At 41.8% G+C, this 16,429-nt stretch overlaps 1 protein-coding gene across 2 annotated transcripts; it reads left to right on the top strand.

The window, feature by feature from the left end:
• Positions 1-347: 347 nt before the first annotated feature.
• On the top strand, positions 348-16,414 carry mfsd2b (MFSD2 lysolipid transporter B, sphingolipid). 2 transcript variants are annotated; one of them, XM_026996026.3, is made up of 15 exons: positions 348-422; positions 986-1,180; positions 5,182-5,310; positions 5,575-5,699; positions 9,336-9,459; positions 11,089-11,167; positions 11,675-11,856; positions 13,367-13,457; positions 13,745-13,866; positions 14,150-14,233; positions 14,542-14,625; positions 14,866-14,975; positions 15,430-15,573; positions 15,715-15,891; positions 16,055-16,414. In XM_026996026.3, the coding sequence occupies exons 1-15, from the start codon at positions 363-365 to the stop codon at positions 16,104-16,106; spliced, it is 1,758 nt and encodes a 585-aa protein (XP_026851827.2). In that variant the 5' UTR covers positions 348-362; the 3' UTR covers positions 16,107-16,414. The 2 variants fall into 2 exon arrangements, with proteins under 2 accessions (XP_026851827.2, XP_026851900.1); XM_026996099.3 differs by having other exon boundaries at positions 358-475.
• The last annotated feature ends 15 nt before the right edge of the window (positions 16,415-16,429 follow it).

Here is a 16,429-nt window from a genome sequence, read left to right on the forward strand (position 1 = left end):
TCTGTCCAAAAGGTATTTTATAACGCAGCTAGAACAGCTGCGATATGCGAACTTTATGTTCCATGTCCGGACACCTACGGCTAAATCACCGTTTTCACGATCGGAGCAATCAAGAGAAAGAACTGTAACGGAATACGACGCGTAAGCGTGAACCTACGGGTGTCGTGGCACTTAAAAAGACGTTGGCAAAAGAGTCGCAAACGGTCTGACTAGGAAATTAGCATGAGGCAGATTACCTCACAGAACAACAGCAACAACAAAAAGTCCAAAGTGCCTTTAGCGCGCTCCGTTTAAAATCTATGCATGCTTTCCATCGCTGGGAGGCACTGTCAGCCCCTGCAGTCACCATTCCTTCATCTTGGATGATCCCGCATAGCGCAGGTTGCGTGCGCTACCGTCGCTTAGCCCTCTCCATCACCCAGGTCAGACATTCTGCTATAGCGTGGGGACTGCCGTTTAATTCGACTGACGTTACGTGAGTAGTACCAGAGAAAGGTGGCACTTACCTCGAAAATATCGAAGCTAAAATATCGAATGTCGAAGTAAAAATAATTGCTTATATATATATATATATATATATATATATATATATATATATATATATATATATATATATATATATATATATATATATATAAAATTTTACGGATTGAAATATTACATAATCAGACGAGTAATCTAGAGACAGGCCAAAAAAAGAGAGAAAGAAATTCAACTTTGTTGTGGACTTGTCATGACCTTTTCTACGACAGTCGTTTTTAAGGTTGCCTATGTAAGTTTATGTTTCCACTGTGCATTGGCCTTTGTAGGATGCTGATAATTACGCCTGTGTGTGAGCCTTGTGTAAGTTTTTGTGTTACATTGGGCTCAGATAGGAAACGCTGACAGGCTGACTCTTCCTGAGCGGCAAAAATAAGGTGCGCAATTGTGCGCGTATGTTAGAGTGAGCCTGAGTCGGAGCTTGTACTTCCCTCTCTGGCCCCAGGCCAAAGATCGGAAGCGGCATGTGAAAGAATCCTGGAAGACCGCGACTATCACCAAGGGACAGAAAAGACGAGCAGCCGTCGTTCGACCTGTCATTAGCAGAGTCATGGCCAAGGGGAAAAAGGCGGTGGACAGTTCAGAGGACAAGCTCGTGGTGAAGCACGGCGAACCTGACTTCGCCAAGGGCTCAGTGCAGGTGAGGAATATGAGCTTCTTCTCTGAAAAAGCTTGGCAACTGTGCTGCTTGTAATTCATTTTAAATGTCAGCTTCGGTGATGCGTGGATTGAGTAGGACAACAGAACGGGGTAGAAATAAACATTAGTTTTGTTCTGCTACTGTTAAAAATCGGTTCGCGCTTTTGTTCAACGTTATGAAACGAGTCTGAATATTGCCGCACGGGTGGATTTTTTAGCGGTATGTGGAAAGGTTTGTTTTAATGACTACAAGGAATGCTTGTGGTACTTTCTGATCCCTTTCCAGCATAAATGCCCTCGGGTTGTTTAGATGACACAGTGAAACTCAACAGTATGTATAACTGACTAGTTTCATGAAATGACTAATATCTCTGAGCATGGCAAGGCTGCGCTTAAGTCTCATAACTGTGTTTTATTCTATTATCCACCCTGTTTTCTTAATGTTGTACACGGTGACGAAGTTATATCGCTGTGTGCAAATTAATAGAAATCGCAATTTAAAAAAAAAATAATGCACGATGTTTATATCTTGTGTGATATGTAATTTTAACTCATGTCCGGTGTGCAGGAGTTCAATTATCTCTAATTATTTTTGTTATATTGTGGTACATATTTATGCACTTGACTTTGAATGTGATTTACACTGTATAATTTAATTAACATTATATGCACGTATGTCCATAAATGTGATGTCAAATGCTACTTATGTTCTATTATTATATTATATTATATTATATTATTATTATTTACCAAATGCATCATTGATATTTTCCATATTTGTTAATCCAGCTAAAATGTAGGCATTCGTGGTCCTGCAAGCACAATCAGAGCAAATTCTGTTCTCTTAGGCACGGTGGAGAAAAGCTCCACCGCTGGGAGCTAATCGTGCAGCGCGTGAATGCAGTGCATCTGTCCCAGAATAGCATGTAGTGATAGACGTCTAAACGAACTTACCATTTCATTCTGCAGATAGAAGTGCGTGTTGAGCAGTCTGGGAAACAGCAGGGCGCTGTGAGAGCTACTAAGTGAAATATCATTCGGGCTTTGCCTAATAGTGGTCCTCTGGGTAGCCCTCGCATTCTGTAGCAAAGCAGAACGGGTAGTTTTGCGTGTTTCAGTAATGATACGGAGGAAAAAAACCCACCAATATACCTCTTGTTCATGCACGTTCTATCACGAAAGAGATAGAGACCCCTTGTGGTCAACTATGCAATCAACCAAAATCAATTCAAGGGAATTGAATTATCCTGACGATATAAATCTCTGTGACGGGTGTAAAGGCAGTGTATAAACAGCGCGCGAGAAAGAGAGAGAGAGAGAGAGAGAGAGAGAGAGAGAGAGAGAGAGATTCAAAATTGTAGTAAAGTACACACACACACACACCCATACACACACACACAACTCTTACATACCTCTTTGCAGGATACTTCTATGTGGAAGTGATATATAACAATGGCACTACATTGCAAATTTCTGGAGGTTTCTGGAATAATATTATTTCTGGAACAATACTGAGATATTAGGTATAGTGATTGGTGCACTAGAAACAGTAAGTGGGAGTGCCATGAAAATTCTAGAAGAATTTGACTTTGCTGGTACACTGATGAAATTTGCTGACAAATCCCAACAGTCATAAACCTTTAAACCCCTCATTATGTCATCCTATTCTACCAGCATGCCAGCATGCACCATGCACAATCAGCTTAGCGCATCAGCTGTAGGACAGAGAGTGAAAAATAAAATGGATTCATTGTAATTACATTTCTTTCTTAGAGTTGGATCTCCGGACACAGATTACACGTAGACCTGAGCTATGTGACATTGTTTATCTAGATTTTCAGTTGAAGACTTCATGACAAGCTTTGATTACAGCAGAAAAAGAGCCCTTTTCTACATTTATCTGATCCACAGTAGCGATTCCTTTCTATTCTTAGGTCATGGCAAGCTTGGTGTCTAGCAGTGTGGTCAGTCACATGACTAACAGCAAGCCAATATAAAGATATTTGGCAAGGAAACCCAAGAAAAAAACCCCCAAACAAATAAGTGCTACTGACACTACTTTTCTGATGGTTATGAGATGTGACAAGGGATGTCCTATGATTTTGAGATGTCTCGTGATTTTTCAGTCTCACCCTCTTTGATGTTTTCTATGTCTATATCTGGAAAGTACCTAGTTGGTTTTGTGTCTCCCGATTGTCCCAGGTGTGCGTTTGGTCCTATAGTCCTTTTAGGCAGTTTGTAGAGTGTGCTATCTGTGAGGAATTCAGATATTTTGTGCCCAGACACTGAGTGATTTCCTGTTTATGTCTGTCATGACAAGACCTTGGCAAAGTTTGTGAGAAAGAGTGATCTATGTTGACCTCATGCTGCAAATGAGTGGGTTAGTTGACAGTATACATCCAGTTCTTGGCACATTCATGAAATGAAATCATGTGCGGGTTTCTTAATAACATCTATATAAAAAATTATTTTAATTTTATTTATGTAAAATGTGAGAATTATCAAAGAGTTTAAAAATGATAAAGCTGGGGAATCTGGATTTAAAAAGCTATAGTACTAAAAAGGTAACTATACTAACTTCCTACTGTGGACTAATTGTCGTGTAAAGAACAGAGAGCATACATTCAGAAGTTGGATTTCACTTGAACGCCTGCTTTCTTTGATCTCAACGCCAGACTCGCCTTCATTTTAAATAATTGCATGGCAACCTCTTGATAGTTGTGCTTATAGAAGTCATCAATTTCTTTTCAACACAGAGACAACGAGAGAGGGAGAGGAACAGAGAGAGAAAATAAAAGATCAACCAGTTAATTATAGTGTCTTTTGAAGGCCGTTCGGCGTTGCCCTCTGTGGTTGGTTTGTTGCCCTTTTCAGACTCAGCCGCCCTGTGGAGGGACAGGGTGTACATAACAGCCAAGGCAGGTTCAGGCTGTGGAGCAGGGATCTGGGTGAAGGGCAGACATACAGGCTTTAGGATGGCCTTGGCAGCGGTAACTTCAGCCACCCTATGTCTGTTTGACTGTCTCCAGCATCTTGAGAAGGCTCATAAATATAAAGCCTTTTGAGCTGTGGTGAACCTTAGCCTTTACTTTAATGTGTTATAAGGCTCTCTTTTCCATACTCCGTAAAGACATATACACATTCCACCACACACAACCTCATAGACCTACATTTATTATTTTTTTCTGCACACATTTGGAGACAAGGGTCAAGGGTGAATATATGAAAATCATTGACACCCACAGACGCGTACAGAAACGCACATGCAGAACTTAGCCTTTTGTAGTTTTGGGAGTGTCTTTTTGATTGGCAGGCATGGTTTTAAAATATTTCCAAACCAGTAGAGGAAGATGAATTCTGATTACAAGGTTGGGGGATTAGCCGATCCCACCCATAAGCTGGAAACATCAGAGTAGTGACCACATCCGAGAACCATATGTTATACATATCACCCAAAACCTCTGTAATGAGCTACAGAGATAGCTGCGCATAGATAGTGTTCCTGACCAGCTATTCAATAGTTTTAAAGCGTAGCTCAGTGAATGGTTTCAATTCTCAGACACCACCTTACTTACAATTCTACAGACTACAGGTTTTACAATATCAAACAGGCAATAAACAGCTCTGCGAAATAGCTGTGTCTGCACTATCTTTTCCACATCTAAATGACCTAGAGGTGTGGAGGGACTGAAACGATTTAATGTTCTGAAGCTATATGCTTATCTGTTGATTCTAGATGTTCCATTTCTACTGTGATGTCATGATAAGAATCCTGTGTTAGTGTATTTTCATCCAGAAGTGCATCATAATCGCACTTTCACTGGTCATCTGCCCATGAGACCTCCTCCTTTGTCACCTGTCCCATGGGCTTTATGCACATTAGTCGCTTAGTAATTAGCTGAATATTAAGCTTCTAAATGGTACTCGTATTATCACATGGAATCAAGTTAATGTATCACATTAGATTTGTTTATGAGTTTGTATTGTTATCTTTGTTTGCAGAACCATCTGGAGCAACAGAAACTCTCGGTGTGTAACAAGCTTTGTTTCGCTATCGGCGGGGCCCCTAACCAGGTCGCCGGAAGTGCCATTGATTTTTTCCTACAGATATACCTGCTGGATGTTGCACAGGTAGGGTGTGAATGAATTCCCCAAATACTTTAATGCATTCAGTCTCTTCTAAGGAAATAACCATAATGAATGTTCTCGTTAGTAATGCAGATCTGATTCATTTTTACACCATGATGTAAAATCTAAAAATACCAGTAGGACTGTCAGATGGTGCAATAGCATATTTTGGGCATGAATTGTCCCCGCTTCGAGTGGGTCTGAATCAGCAGTCATTATCACTGGTATTGATGCCTATCGGTAATGACAGTGTCCTCTCTTCCACAGATAATTCCTTTCCAGGCCTCCATGGTGTTGTTCATCGGTAAAGCCTGGGGTGCAGTTTCTGACCCTATTGTGGGGTTCTTTGTCACTAAAAGCAGGTGGACAAGAATTGGCCGACTCATGCCATGGTAAGTCTACATGCCTACAAAAAAAAACCCCAAAACAAACAAAAACAAAAAAAACCCTGATTGAACATTGTTGCACAGGGTGTTTTGTTGTTTACAGTGAAGGCATGCCATTTATTTGAAACACACCCAAACTTCACACCCTTAGCCTCAAGCGCATGTTTGGTGATGAGGAAGGGCAAGAATTTTCTCATGCTGACATGTATTTGCTACAATCCTTATGTATGAAATCACTGATTGTACAAGGAAACTCAGGACAAATATTACAGACAAAAGATCAACTTACACCTACTAATGGAGATTGTACTGAGGCTAGTCAGTGGACCCTCCTTGCAATGCACTCTGAGGACACGGACTTCAGTACCATAAATGGTAGTCTGAAAGGAAGCTCTAATGTCACTGGGGTGTGACATTACACTGGCAGAGAGGAAATTGTTAGGGTTTGGGTCCACACCAACATACAGGAACACATCTGCCTCGCTCGTCTGGAACCTTGACATTCTTGTTTATTATGCCAGTGCACCACATCTAAATGTTGAGGGGAACCTTTAGATAACACGCCAAATTCTGGGACAGCCCCTTTGTAAGGCGCCAAGGTTATCGAGGGAATACACGTTAACACAAGTGCCACACCACCTTAAGTAGAACTCAGCTAAACATTTAAGAATGCCATAATCAAAATTGTACTCCACAAAAGTATACATGAAAGATCATCTCATCTCACATGTGAGCTCTTCAAAGGTGGATAATGTAATCAAATGCTTTAGCCTTGAAAGTGAGATGTGTGTAGTGTTATTACAGGTCTCTTACTCATCTTACTCATGCTTCACCGTATCAAATTTTAGTATCATAGAAACATATAAACTATGTTCACCATGCCTGCCTGATGTAATTCATTTTAATTACTATGTTCTGTAATGAAGTTTTAAATGCTTCCAGTGCGCTAAAGAGATACCACTCTACCACCCCCCACTTAAAAAAACATGAAGACACCGTTTTGCAGGGTGACAATTAAATTGATTTCTAAAATTACTTTTTCACGTGCGATTGGTGTGTTTAGGGATATTTGCGTTTGTGGGTTTGTGGGTGCAAGTGCTTATGTTATGGCCGTTTGTTTCTGTTTGTGCACACGTGCATGCACCCTCATGAGTATTTTATTACGTATTTTAGTATGTTACCTAGGATGGCCATCCAGCCCCTGGCCCTCCCTCTCTGACACTGTGGGCCCTTTGTGTGACCAGACAACTAATGGGGCAGTAAAGAGGCCGTCTCACTTTGCACGAAGGCAGGGTGGATTCTGCCACAACTGGCCACTCTCTGTTTTCTTTTCTCTCCCCGTAGGTCCGTTCCCCCAGTTGTTTTATCATCTACGGAAATAAATAACACAACAAGAGGTTATTGATCTCAGGGCATGCGTTCTCAGAAAGGTTTTGTTTAGGTAATCTGTGCATGTTTCATTGCAACAGAAGTATTATGTGTGACGCTGGGGAGTTATATCAGGATGCGGGGACGAGCCACGTAAAACGAACAGACAATGCGATGAGGACAGACACAGTGACAGGGACGGGTACAAAACTACATAAAGGACTGTTAAAGAGTCCCGAGAAGCTGGCAGGAGCCCCGGTGTGTCCCCCACACTTCGGCTGGGCTGGAGTCCCACCCGCCTGTGGGGAATCGCCCCTCGCTGATTTGGGGGGCGGTGACTTCCGCGCACCCGTTTCAGGAGGCGTACCAGTTACTTTGCTGTCTCTGGGGTGAGTAGTGGTGTCGCCTCCCCCTTGCATCTTCGAGGCTTAGGTATGGGCGCACGAGTTCCGGGGCTGTATGCCCTAGTAGAGGGAGTTTCCTCCTCGAACATGGTCGCTTCTCTTTATGCCGCATGGGATAGTTTGCCTGCTCCCAAGCCACACCTCCTAGGCGGAGCCTTGGGCAGTCTCTTAGGTGCTGGAGGCTCCTCGCTCCGGGAGTCTGCAGATTCAGTGTCAATGACAGAGGGAGGGCCCCTACGGAGGACCTCCTCCACCTCCATTGCGGGCTCCTCCCCACGGTCGAACTCCAAGTCTGTCCGCAGGCTAACATCGCTGCATTCCTCTCCGTACTCAGCGTAGCCCTCATTATAGTTCATGTAGGGGTCGTAGGACCCAGCGGAGTCCACCTCCGAGTGCCGGTTCTCATAGTCCAGCTGGTCTCTGTAGGACTCAGCAGAATCCAACCCCAGACCATACCCATGGCCCACCCAATATTGTCCAGTGGGTTCCTCCCCTGTTGTGGACCCATGGAGCGAGGCCAGGATGAGCGAAGGTCTCTCCACGGGATTGGAGGAGTCCACGGAGTCTACCTCCGAGGACTGGAAATCATTATACCTGTCCTGGTAGCCAGACGTGGTTCTGTACTACTCACCCGCTTCTGCACCTCCACCACACTCACCTGGACCACTCTCACCTGGACCACTCTCACCTGGACCACACTCACCTGGACCACTCTCACCTGGACCACTCTCCCCTATTGTGGGAGTCAGCAAGGTGCCCTAGAACACGGGGGGCTTCCCTGCAAGGGCTGTGGGGGGGGGCGGTCACTTCCCTTCTTTCCCTTCCTTTTTTCATTTCTCATCCCAGGCATTCCTCAGTGGTCGATGTTCCTGTGACACTGAGTTCTAGCAGGATGCGGGGACGAGTCGCGTAAAACTGAAACATACGTTTATTGTGACACAACTCAACACAACAAAGATGCAGCACTCAGGCTATCGGCTAAACATCAACAATATTCACATTTGGACAAAAGACTTATGTACACACACACTAACGATACACCACGAGGAGCAGGTGTGAAACACAAGGTGGGCGTGGCCATACAGACAAACACACACACATGCACACACGGGGAGACATATGGGAGGAGGGGCCGTACGTGACATTATGAAGGCAAGTGAAAGGATCAACACTTGACACCAATGCTAAAAATCGTGGTAAATCTGTCATTATGGTCTGTGAACCTGCTCTTTTAACTATAATGCTATAATGCTATAATGTCACTATAGTGACTTTGTATTTTGATTAATTATATACATTTGGCCTCATCCTGAAAGGTCCGATACACAGCAGAATTCCTCCCCAACGAGATATGTGTCACCTGGACTGAGCTGAAAAAAAGCACATGGTTTTGTGGCTTCGCAATCCTGTGGTAGGCAGGGCTGCAGTAGCGTATACTAGCATCTTAACCGACAACATACAAATGAATTCTCTTTCAGTGAACATTCTCTCACATACACAGATCAGCTTTTACAACAAATGCAAAACTTGTGCAAAATCAGCAGTTACACAGGATATCTACAGTACATGTAAGACAGGTATTACTCTGCAATACCATAAATCTTAGACAGTATATCTGTAGTAACATTAATGTTAGAAAGAATATCTGCAATACACTAAATTATAAATTAAAATGTTTGTTAGGAATCCTAAACTGGGTTGATATGAATTTTGTAGGCATAGAAATGTTATATTATGTTTGAAAAACCTTTTAACACCCATTATAGATTTTACTTTTTCATATTTCCCAGGTAACTTTGTGACGCCGAGTGCAACAGTTGATGATTGGTTCTGGTTCAACCGGATAATAATCTTTCCTTTCCTTCCTTAGGATGGTGGGCTGCACCCCATTTGTGGTAGTGTCCTACTTCTACTTGTGGTTTGTCCCGCCTTTCTCCAGTGGAAGGTTCATCTGGTATCTTGCTTTCTACTGCCTCTACCAAACACTTATCACAGTAAGTGCTTGTCACATTCACAGTTACATTACAGTTTGGGACACTGCAGCAGAAACACGTAGAAGTGAGGATGTTATCATACATTTTTACTCTATTTTAGCAGTTAAGCAATGCACAACATTGCAAATGGAGATGCTACCGTATTTTTAATCATGAACAAATTCCAGAAAAGAATATAGCACTGGAAAGATCACTGGAGGATATTAGAGAATTTATCCATTCTCTGCCATCTTTGACATGATCTTAATCATAATAATCTATTGGGAAAAAGCACCGCACACGCTATCGTTTAGCCCTGAGGCATTTTGAGGGCAAAACTCTGACCATCTGCTTATGCTCTGCTGGCCCTGTACTTTTCACATGCTAAACTAATCCTGATTTCTGATGAAACAACCTTGCTTTGGGCTTGCCGTCCTCATATTCATGCCGCCAACAAATAAAAATAAACAAACATTAAACAGGTGATGACAAATACATTCTTTAATGACCCTAAACGGAGGCTTCAAATATCACTCCACAATTCTGCCCAAGATGCTGTGTAGCTCGGCCTCTCTGAACTTTGTCTTTTACTTTCATGATTTACTTGTGTTTGTCCGTTGTCACTAAGGTCTGGGCTAAATCTTTTGCCACTGCCCTCGGTGGCTCCAACCAGTGTTTGCTGGAATGGGGAAAGCCACTCTGACCACAGAAGCCCACGCTGTAATGACGAGTCATTTTAACTCCTTGATAAGTACACAGTAGAGGTGGCCAGAAACCGCCAGAGAGGGTAAATGCCGGTTTCCTCTTATAGCACCCTCCATTGTCTTTAAGTGCCAGGCTGGGAACCAGCAGCTGCTTCCATCATCAGAGGCAGTGCACTCTGAATACTGCTCCCACGCTTCATTACTCCATTACCCATAATCAGACTGTTTGGCTTTCATTTGAGTTACTTCCTCCAAACAGGTCAAAATGCACTAGATGGAAGTCTTAACTGGTCCCCTAGCCAAATGGCATTGGTTGCTTTATAGAACACAGATTGAGCTGGGTAGGCTCTCTGGACACATTTATTTTGGTAGTGTTTTGGATCACTGGTCTGCCGCAGGGCTTGCCTGAGGTTTTCAGTTTGTGTGTGTGTGTGTGTGTGTGTGTGTGTGTGTGTTACAAAGTTACAAAGTGAAGGGAAGCTAACATTGTGGAAGGGTTTGTTGGGAAAGACACCTCAGAGCGGTGGTTTCCTTAGATTAAGCATCTTCTTCACAATAAAGAAACATGCTAAAAGCTTGATAACAGCACTTGAAGAAGAACTGTGTTAGAAGAAGGAAATGCACCAAACTGAGTCTTTTTCACTTTTCTTGTCTGTCTGAGTATCATGTCTAAGAATCAGTGTCTAAAGATCATGTCTAATGTTGCTCAGAAAACTAAAACCTTATATACATTTTCTGTTTATATGCGTATTTTCTTCTCTGATTTAAAGACTTAAAGACTTGTAATGCACCGACATCAGACACAATCTTTGTCTGCACTTTTAGTCTTTGTTAGTTTTGCTGCCGCTGTGCTGTTTTTAGCAATATTCAGTGCTGTCACTGAGATGCTCAGTGGCTTTCGCTGCCCAATAGCCATGGATTCTCTCTCTCTCCTTCTTGTCCATAGTGTTTCCATGTTCCTTACTCTGCTCTGACCATGTTCCTGAGCACAGACCAACGGGAGAGAGACTCAGCTACAGCCTACCGTAAGGCTACTGTACAGCACATCACCATACACACTGTCATGTTTTGATGAATCTACCCGTAAAATATCTAAATACACGAGATTGTTGAGACAACAACAAAATGTCATCATCTTCAAAAATAAAAGCAAACTGTATCCTCTGCATGAAGAGAGTGGACATAGCAAATCCAATGCAGATCTTAGCCATCTGTAATTAGAATGAGCTTGCATTCAAGTAAATGAAAAACTACACAATCATTATAGTTATATGCAACTTTACACTTTACAGTCTTGTTTTAGGCTTTACACATTTACTCCTGCTCTTTTATTGCTTAATTTCAGAAAAACTCTAGATCTTGTTGTGGACATGTACTTAAAATGGATTTAAATTATATTATAATTATTATTATTATATAATGACATTTTCAATAATGATTGAAAGCTAAAGTCTGTTTGCTTTTGAGACTTATATAAAGGACTTGGGCTGAAAAGTACTGTACCAATCGCTCTATATGTATACTCACTGCAGGAATGACTGTGGAGGTTCTGGGGACGTTGCTTGGTGCAGCCATCCAGGGACAGATTGTAGCAAGTGCTCACACGCTGAAGCACTGTTCCCATCGCAACATTTCAGCTGGACACCTGGGAAACAGCAGCGGGGCAGAGGTCATCAGAAGTGTGGCACTGTCCTACGACTTCATGTCACATGCAGTAGGTTTCACAGGCTCAGTACTGACCTTTCCTGTGTCCCTGGGGGGTAGGGGTGTGGGAGGCAGGTGCATGACCCATGGAACTTCTAGCCAATAGACTGGCATGCGTGAATCATCTCAATATTGCAATTTTTGATTTTGAAAATGCTGTCTACTAGCCATCTGACTGCAAATTACTGTGAATGGAACTGCAAAGGTAATGCCTCCTGCTTACAGAAAATAAGCTGAGTATATTTACACACCATCCAGGCATACATGCTCACAAACAGGAGACTGAGATCTGAAACAGAGCTGAGACATTAAACATTAGACCCACCAGATTCCCCACATGGTTACTGGGGCTGACGATGTCTGCTGACAATGTCTGACTATTTAGGTTGAGTTACAGCTGCTTTCTGTGCCAGTCACGGTGAAAGTGCTAGTGCATGGACAAACCTTGCTCTGCTGTGGGCTGAAGCTCGTGGTTTTGGGGATGAAACCCATTGCACACCAGCAGGAGGAGCCACAGCTATTTGGAGCAGGCTTGGGTGTCTCCCCACAGTGCGGGACTTGGGGTAAACCCTAGCTGGTTGGCTCTGTCTCTGGTGTCGCTGTGGCCCTCTGTAGTCACCCAGTCCTTGTGCGTTCCTCAGATGCCTGTATGGGTGTGCCAGCCACCCTCCTCTAAAATGGATCCACCCTTCTCCCACCCCATCTTTTGATCTGGACCAATGAAGGAGCACTTTGCTGTCATGCATGGAAAAACAGCAAACATGTTGGAGTTTTTTTAGGGGAGAGCAGTTCCTGTTTGAGGGGAACAAATCAAAAGCGTTTCACTTTTTGGAAGGATTTGGCCTTCATTCACAAGGCCACAAAGTATGGTGTCTGCAAACTGCAGTTTTTAAAACAAAATTCTAAAGAGAACCATTAAAACCTTTAATACCTTTATTATTATTATTATTATTATTATTATTATTATTATTATTATCATCATTATTATTATTATTATTACCCCCAAGCACTTAGTTCTAAATAACAATAGCAAAAATGAGATGCAGTTATAAGACTGGAAGACCATTTTGTCCATTATTTCTGTATTCAGCCTTCCTGTGTATTTAGCTCCAGTATCCCAACTTGTGTTGTTTTGAATTGTACCCTGTAGGGAAAGTGGAAAAATATGTAATGATTGTTTCCAGTGTTGTCCAAAAGGACGCCCTTGTACTCAGAGAAAATCGAAGTAAATCAGATTCCCTGGATAAAAAGATTTTCATTGTAAGCTGTAGGAATGATTATGTTGCCTTGCCAAAGACAAATTCTATTTTAGGAATTGCATGGAAGTAACATTTCAAGAGCCATGAGCCATGAAAAAATAATTTATATGCTTGTAGTATTTTAGGACAAGATCTTTTAAGACCATTACAAGTACATTTTATTTAGTCGTTACATTTGTTGTTAGTGATACAAACTTTTTTTTAACAAACAAGATAAAGTAGAATGATTTAAGGATCTTTATTTCATTTTTTTCTACACAGAAAGAGGTGTACATGATTGCTGCAGGTGTGATTGGAGGACTGTTTCTCATCTGCACAGTGGTGATGTTCCTGGGAGTCAAAGAGAGAGATGGTGGGTGTATGATTTAAATATTTAATGGAATTATTGGAGATATTTTGGTAATAAATTGTGCCAGAGACTCTTTCTATAAAATCAGAGTGAGGTGTTTGAAGTCCTAGTCCTTGTTTAGGCAGAATGCTGTAATTCTTATCAGAATTGATTCCTTACAATTATTATTTATTTATTTAACTTGATTGAATCAGATAAATGATTGTAAACCCATGTTGTTAAAATATTAGGAAAACAATGATCTGATTTATAATAACTGCCTAATAAACTCATTTTCCTTACTGATTTAGATCCTTATGCACCGAAAACTGAGAAGCCCATTCCTTTCCATAAGGGCTTTGTGCTGGTGATGAAGCATGGGCCATATCTCACACTCACGGCTGCTTTTCTCTTCATATCCGTGGCAATCCAGGTAGAGAAATTGTATTCAATATTTATTTGATCAGAGGATCAACCTCGGTAGAGAGGGAGCTGCCTTAAGGCTTGATTCAAAAGAAATCCGATAGCCACAAGCATCCATTCTTCCAACGTTCTCTTCAAGGTTGCGCTATTGCACTAAATAAAGTCCCAGCAACGACTCCTGCTGGTTTGCTTAATCGCTGGGCCACACAGCATGTACTGTAATTTGGGATGAAGCATGCTGGATTCTCCTTGAACCAAGGGATTTTGTTATAATTCTGCCTGTTTCTTTGCAGCTGGTACAGAGCAACTTTGTGTTGTTCTGCACATATGCTGTGGACCTTCGTAATCACTTTCAAAACATAGTCCTGACAATCCTGGTGAGAGCACTGTACATTCACCCTACACCTACTGCAACCTAAACATCTATGTCTATAGTTTTATTGACAACCATATCAATGGTATGAACTGTGAAATTCTATATACAGTATTATTATGTGCAATGCACCTCTAAAGTAGTATGTATTAGTTTAATAGCTGATATGTGTGGCAAATATACAAACACAAAATTCTACATCAGACAGAACATGTTAATGGTATTTTTTAGTATTATTTTGCTTTTGCACATTTTAAACCAAAAGGGCTCTTATATGATGTTTTAAAAAAAATTATTTTTACCCCTCTCCAGATGTCTGCAGCTGTAAGCATCCCTTTCTGGGAGTGGTTTCTGCAGAGGTTTGGCAAGAAAACGGCGGCATTCTGCGGCATTACGGTAACTATTCTCTATCTAACTGTGAGCATTTGTGTATTTATTGTTTGACTCGTTCAGCTCCGCTTCTCCCTGTCAAAGCACACTGCCTCACTGTGGACAGAAATAAAAATGAAAAACGAATTACACCCATTTAACCTCAAAAATGTAGTTGGATCAGTGACCAACCTCCATGCTATGTGGCTTTGTTATATGCCTAATGTAGTATATCTTGCTGAAAGGAGTTGCTGTCTGTGTGTTTAGTGGTTCATACCCTTCACCATGATGCTGGTGTTCATCCCTAACCTGGTGGTGGCTTACATAGTGGCCGTGTCTTCCGGACTCAGTGTAGCTGCATCGCTGTTGTTACCATGGTGAGAGCCTTAAAAAGCAGCATACTGGTCATGAAAATTATGTTGAATGTTAGAGATGAGAATTGCATGTCATATCTGTTAAATTAGCTTTCAGATGTTTTTTAAAATGTGTGAAATTAGGTAAATTATGTGGTAAGGTTGACTTATAGACATTTCTGTGGCCTTTCAGTGTTGTTTGAATGAATAAGACATGCTCACAGCAGTAAAATGAGAAGCACTGTAGTGAAATCAATCACAGAAAGGTACCCAGAGAGAGAGTAGTCCTGCACCTGGAAAACATCCCTGCTTTAACTGCTCCACCCATTACATTTGATTACCTTCCTGACACCTAAATTTCCATGCTGCAGTGTTTTATCTTTGCTGTTAAAAAAGGGATTCAGCTTTCCCAATGTCCTTGTATGATCTAGGGAAGCGATGGAAAAAGACTCCTCCTCATGCTGCTTTTCTTGTCCAGGTCGATGTTGCCAGATGTGGTGGATGACTTCCGACTGGCCAACCCCAGCTCGAAGGGCCATGAGGCCATCTTCTACTCCTTCTACGTTTTCTTCACCAAGTTTGCAGCTGGCATCTCTCTGGGCGTATCCGCACTCTGTTTACAGTGAGTTCTGCCAAACCACATATCATTTCCCTTCGCTACCGTCTGTAATTCTGCAGTGGGTTTATTTCTGTGGGCCCTCCAGTCTAGCCCCCTTCATCTTCATCTGTTCCTTCGATAATTCCAATCCTGCCCGTGCTATAGGTTCGCAGGCTATAACACAGGCGCGTGCAGACAGCCTCCACCCGTGGCCTACACCTTGAAGCTGCTGATCGGTGCTGCCCCAGTGGCTTTTATCATCACTGGCCTGATGATCCTCCTGCTGTACCCAATCAGTGAAGATATCAGACAGCGAAACAAACTAGCCCTGGAGGAGCTCAGGTAACCTGTCCGTGCACTGCATGGAAACTCTTTTACACTTAATATAGTTAATGTTTAGCAGCTTGTATATTTATTTGCCCGTTCCTTTGTCTTTAGGATTATATCAGACATTCCTTTACATATATACATATATGTGTGTATTAAATTATCACTTGTTCCTCAGGAACCAGACTATAATTTGTGGATCCGACAAAGAAGACTTCAATAGTATATAGAATCTTCAAACCGCCCAGAATGAGATTCCAGCCTGCCTCTGGGATGAGACTTGTTAGTGTACATTACACTGTGACAAACCTAACCTACTGCATTTTAAAGTAAACATCTTCTTTGTTTCTGTGTAATAAATTGTAATGTATGGCAAGGAATATATACAATATGCTATAACTAATTTATATAAATGAAGGGACTGTATATTTCTTTTTTAAAAATAAGCTATGATGTGATGTATTTAGATCTCAGAAATTAATATTTATAAATAGCTTGATTTTAAGCTCAATAAATAACAATATATTGGTGGTCATAATGTTGAGAGCATTTG

This window comes from Electrophorus electricus, chromosome 7, assembly GCF_041902795.1.
Source record: "Electrophorus electricus isolate QZ-2024a chromosome 7, ASM4190279v1, whole genome shotgun sequence".
NCBI classification, from domain to species: Eukaryota; Metazoa; Chordata; class Actinopteri; order Gymnotiformes; family Gymnotidae; genus Electrophorus; species Electrophorus electricus.

Bases quoted from the DNA above. Each gene is read 5' to 3' on its own strand.
- mfsd2b (XM_026996026.3), top strand. From the start codon at position 363: ATGATCCCGCATAGCGCAGGTTGCGTGCGCTACCGTCGCTTAGCCCTC. The intron at 423-985 runs GTCAGACATTCT...CTCTGGCCCCAG, and splicing joins TAGCCCTCTCCATCACCCAG to GCCAAAGATCGGAAGCGGCA. The intron at 5,311-5,574 runs GTAGGGTGTGAA...TCTCTTCCACAG, and splicing joins ACCTGCTGGATGTTGCACAG to ATAATTCCTTTCCAGGCCTC.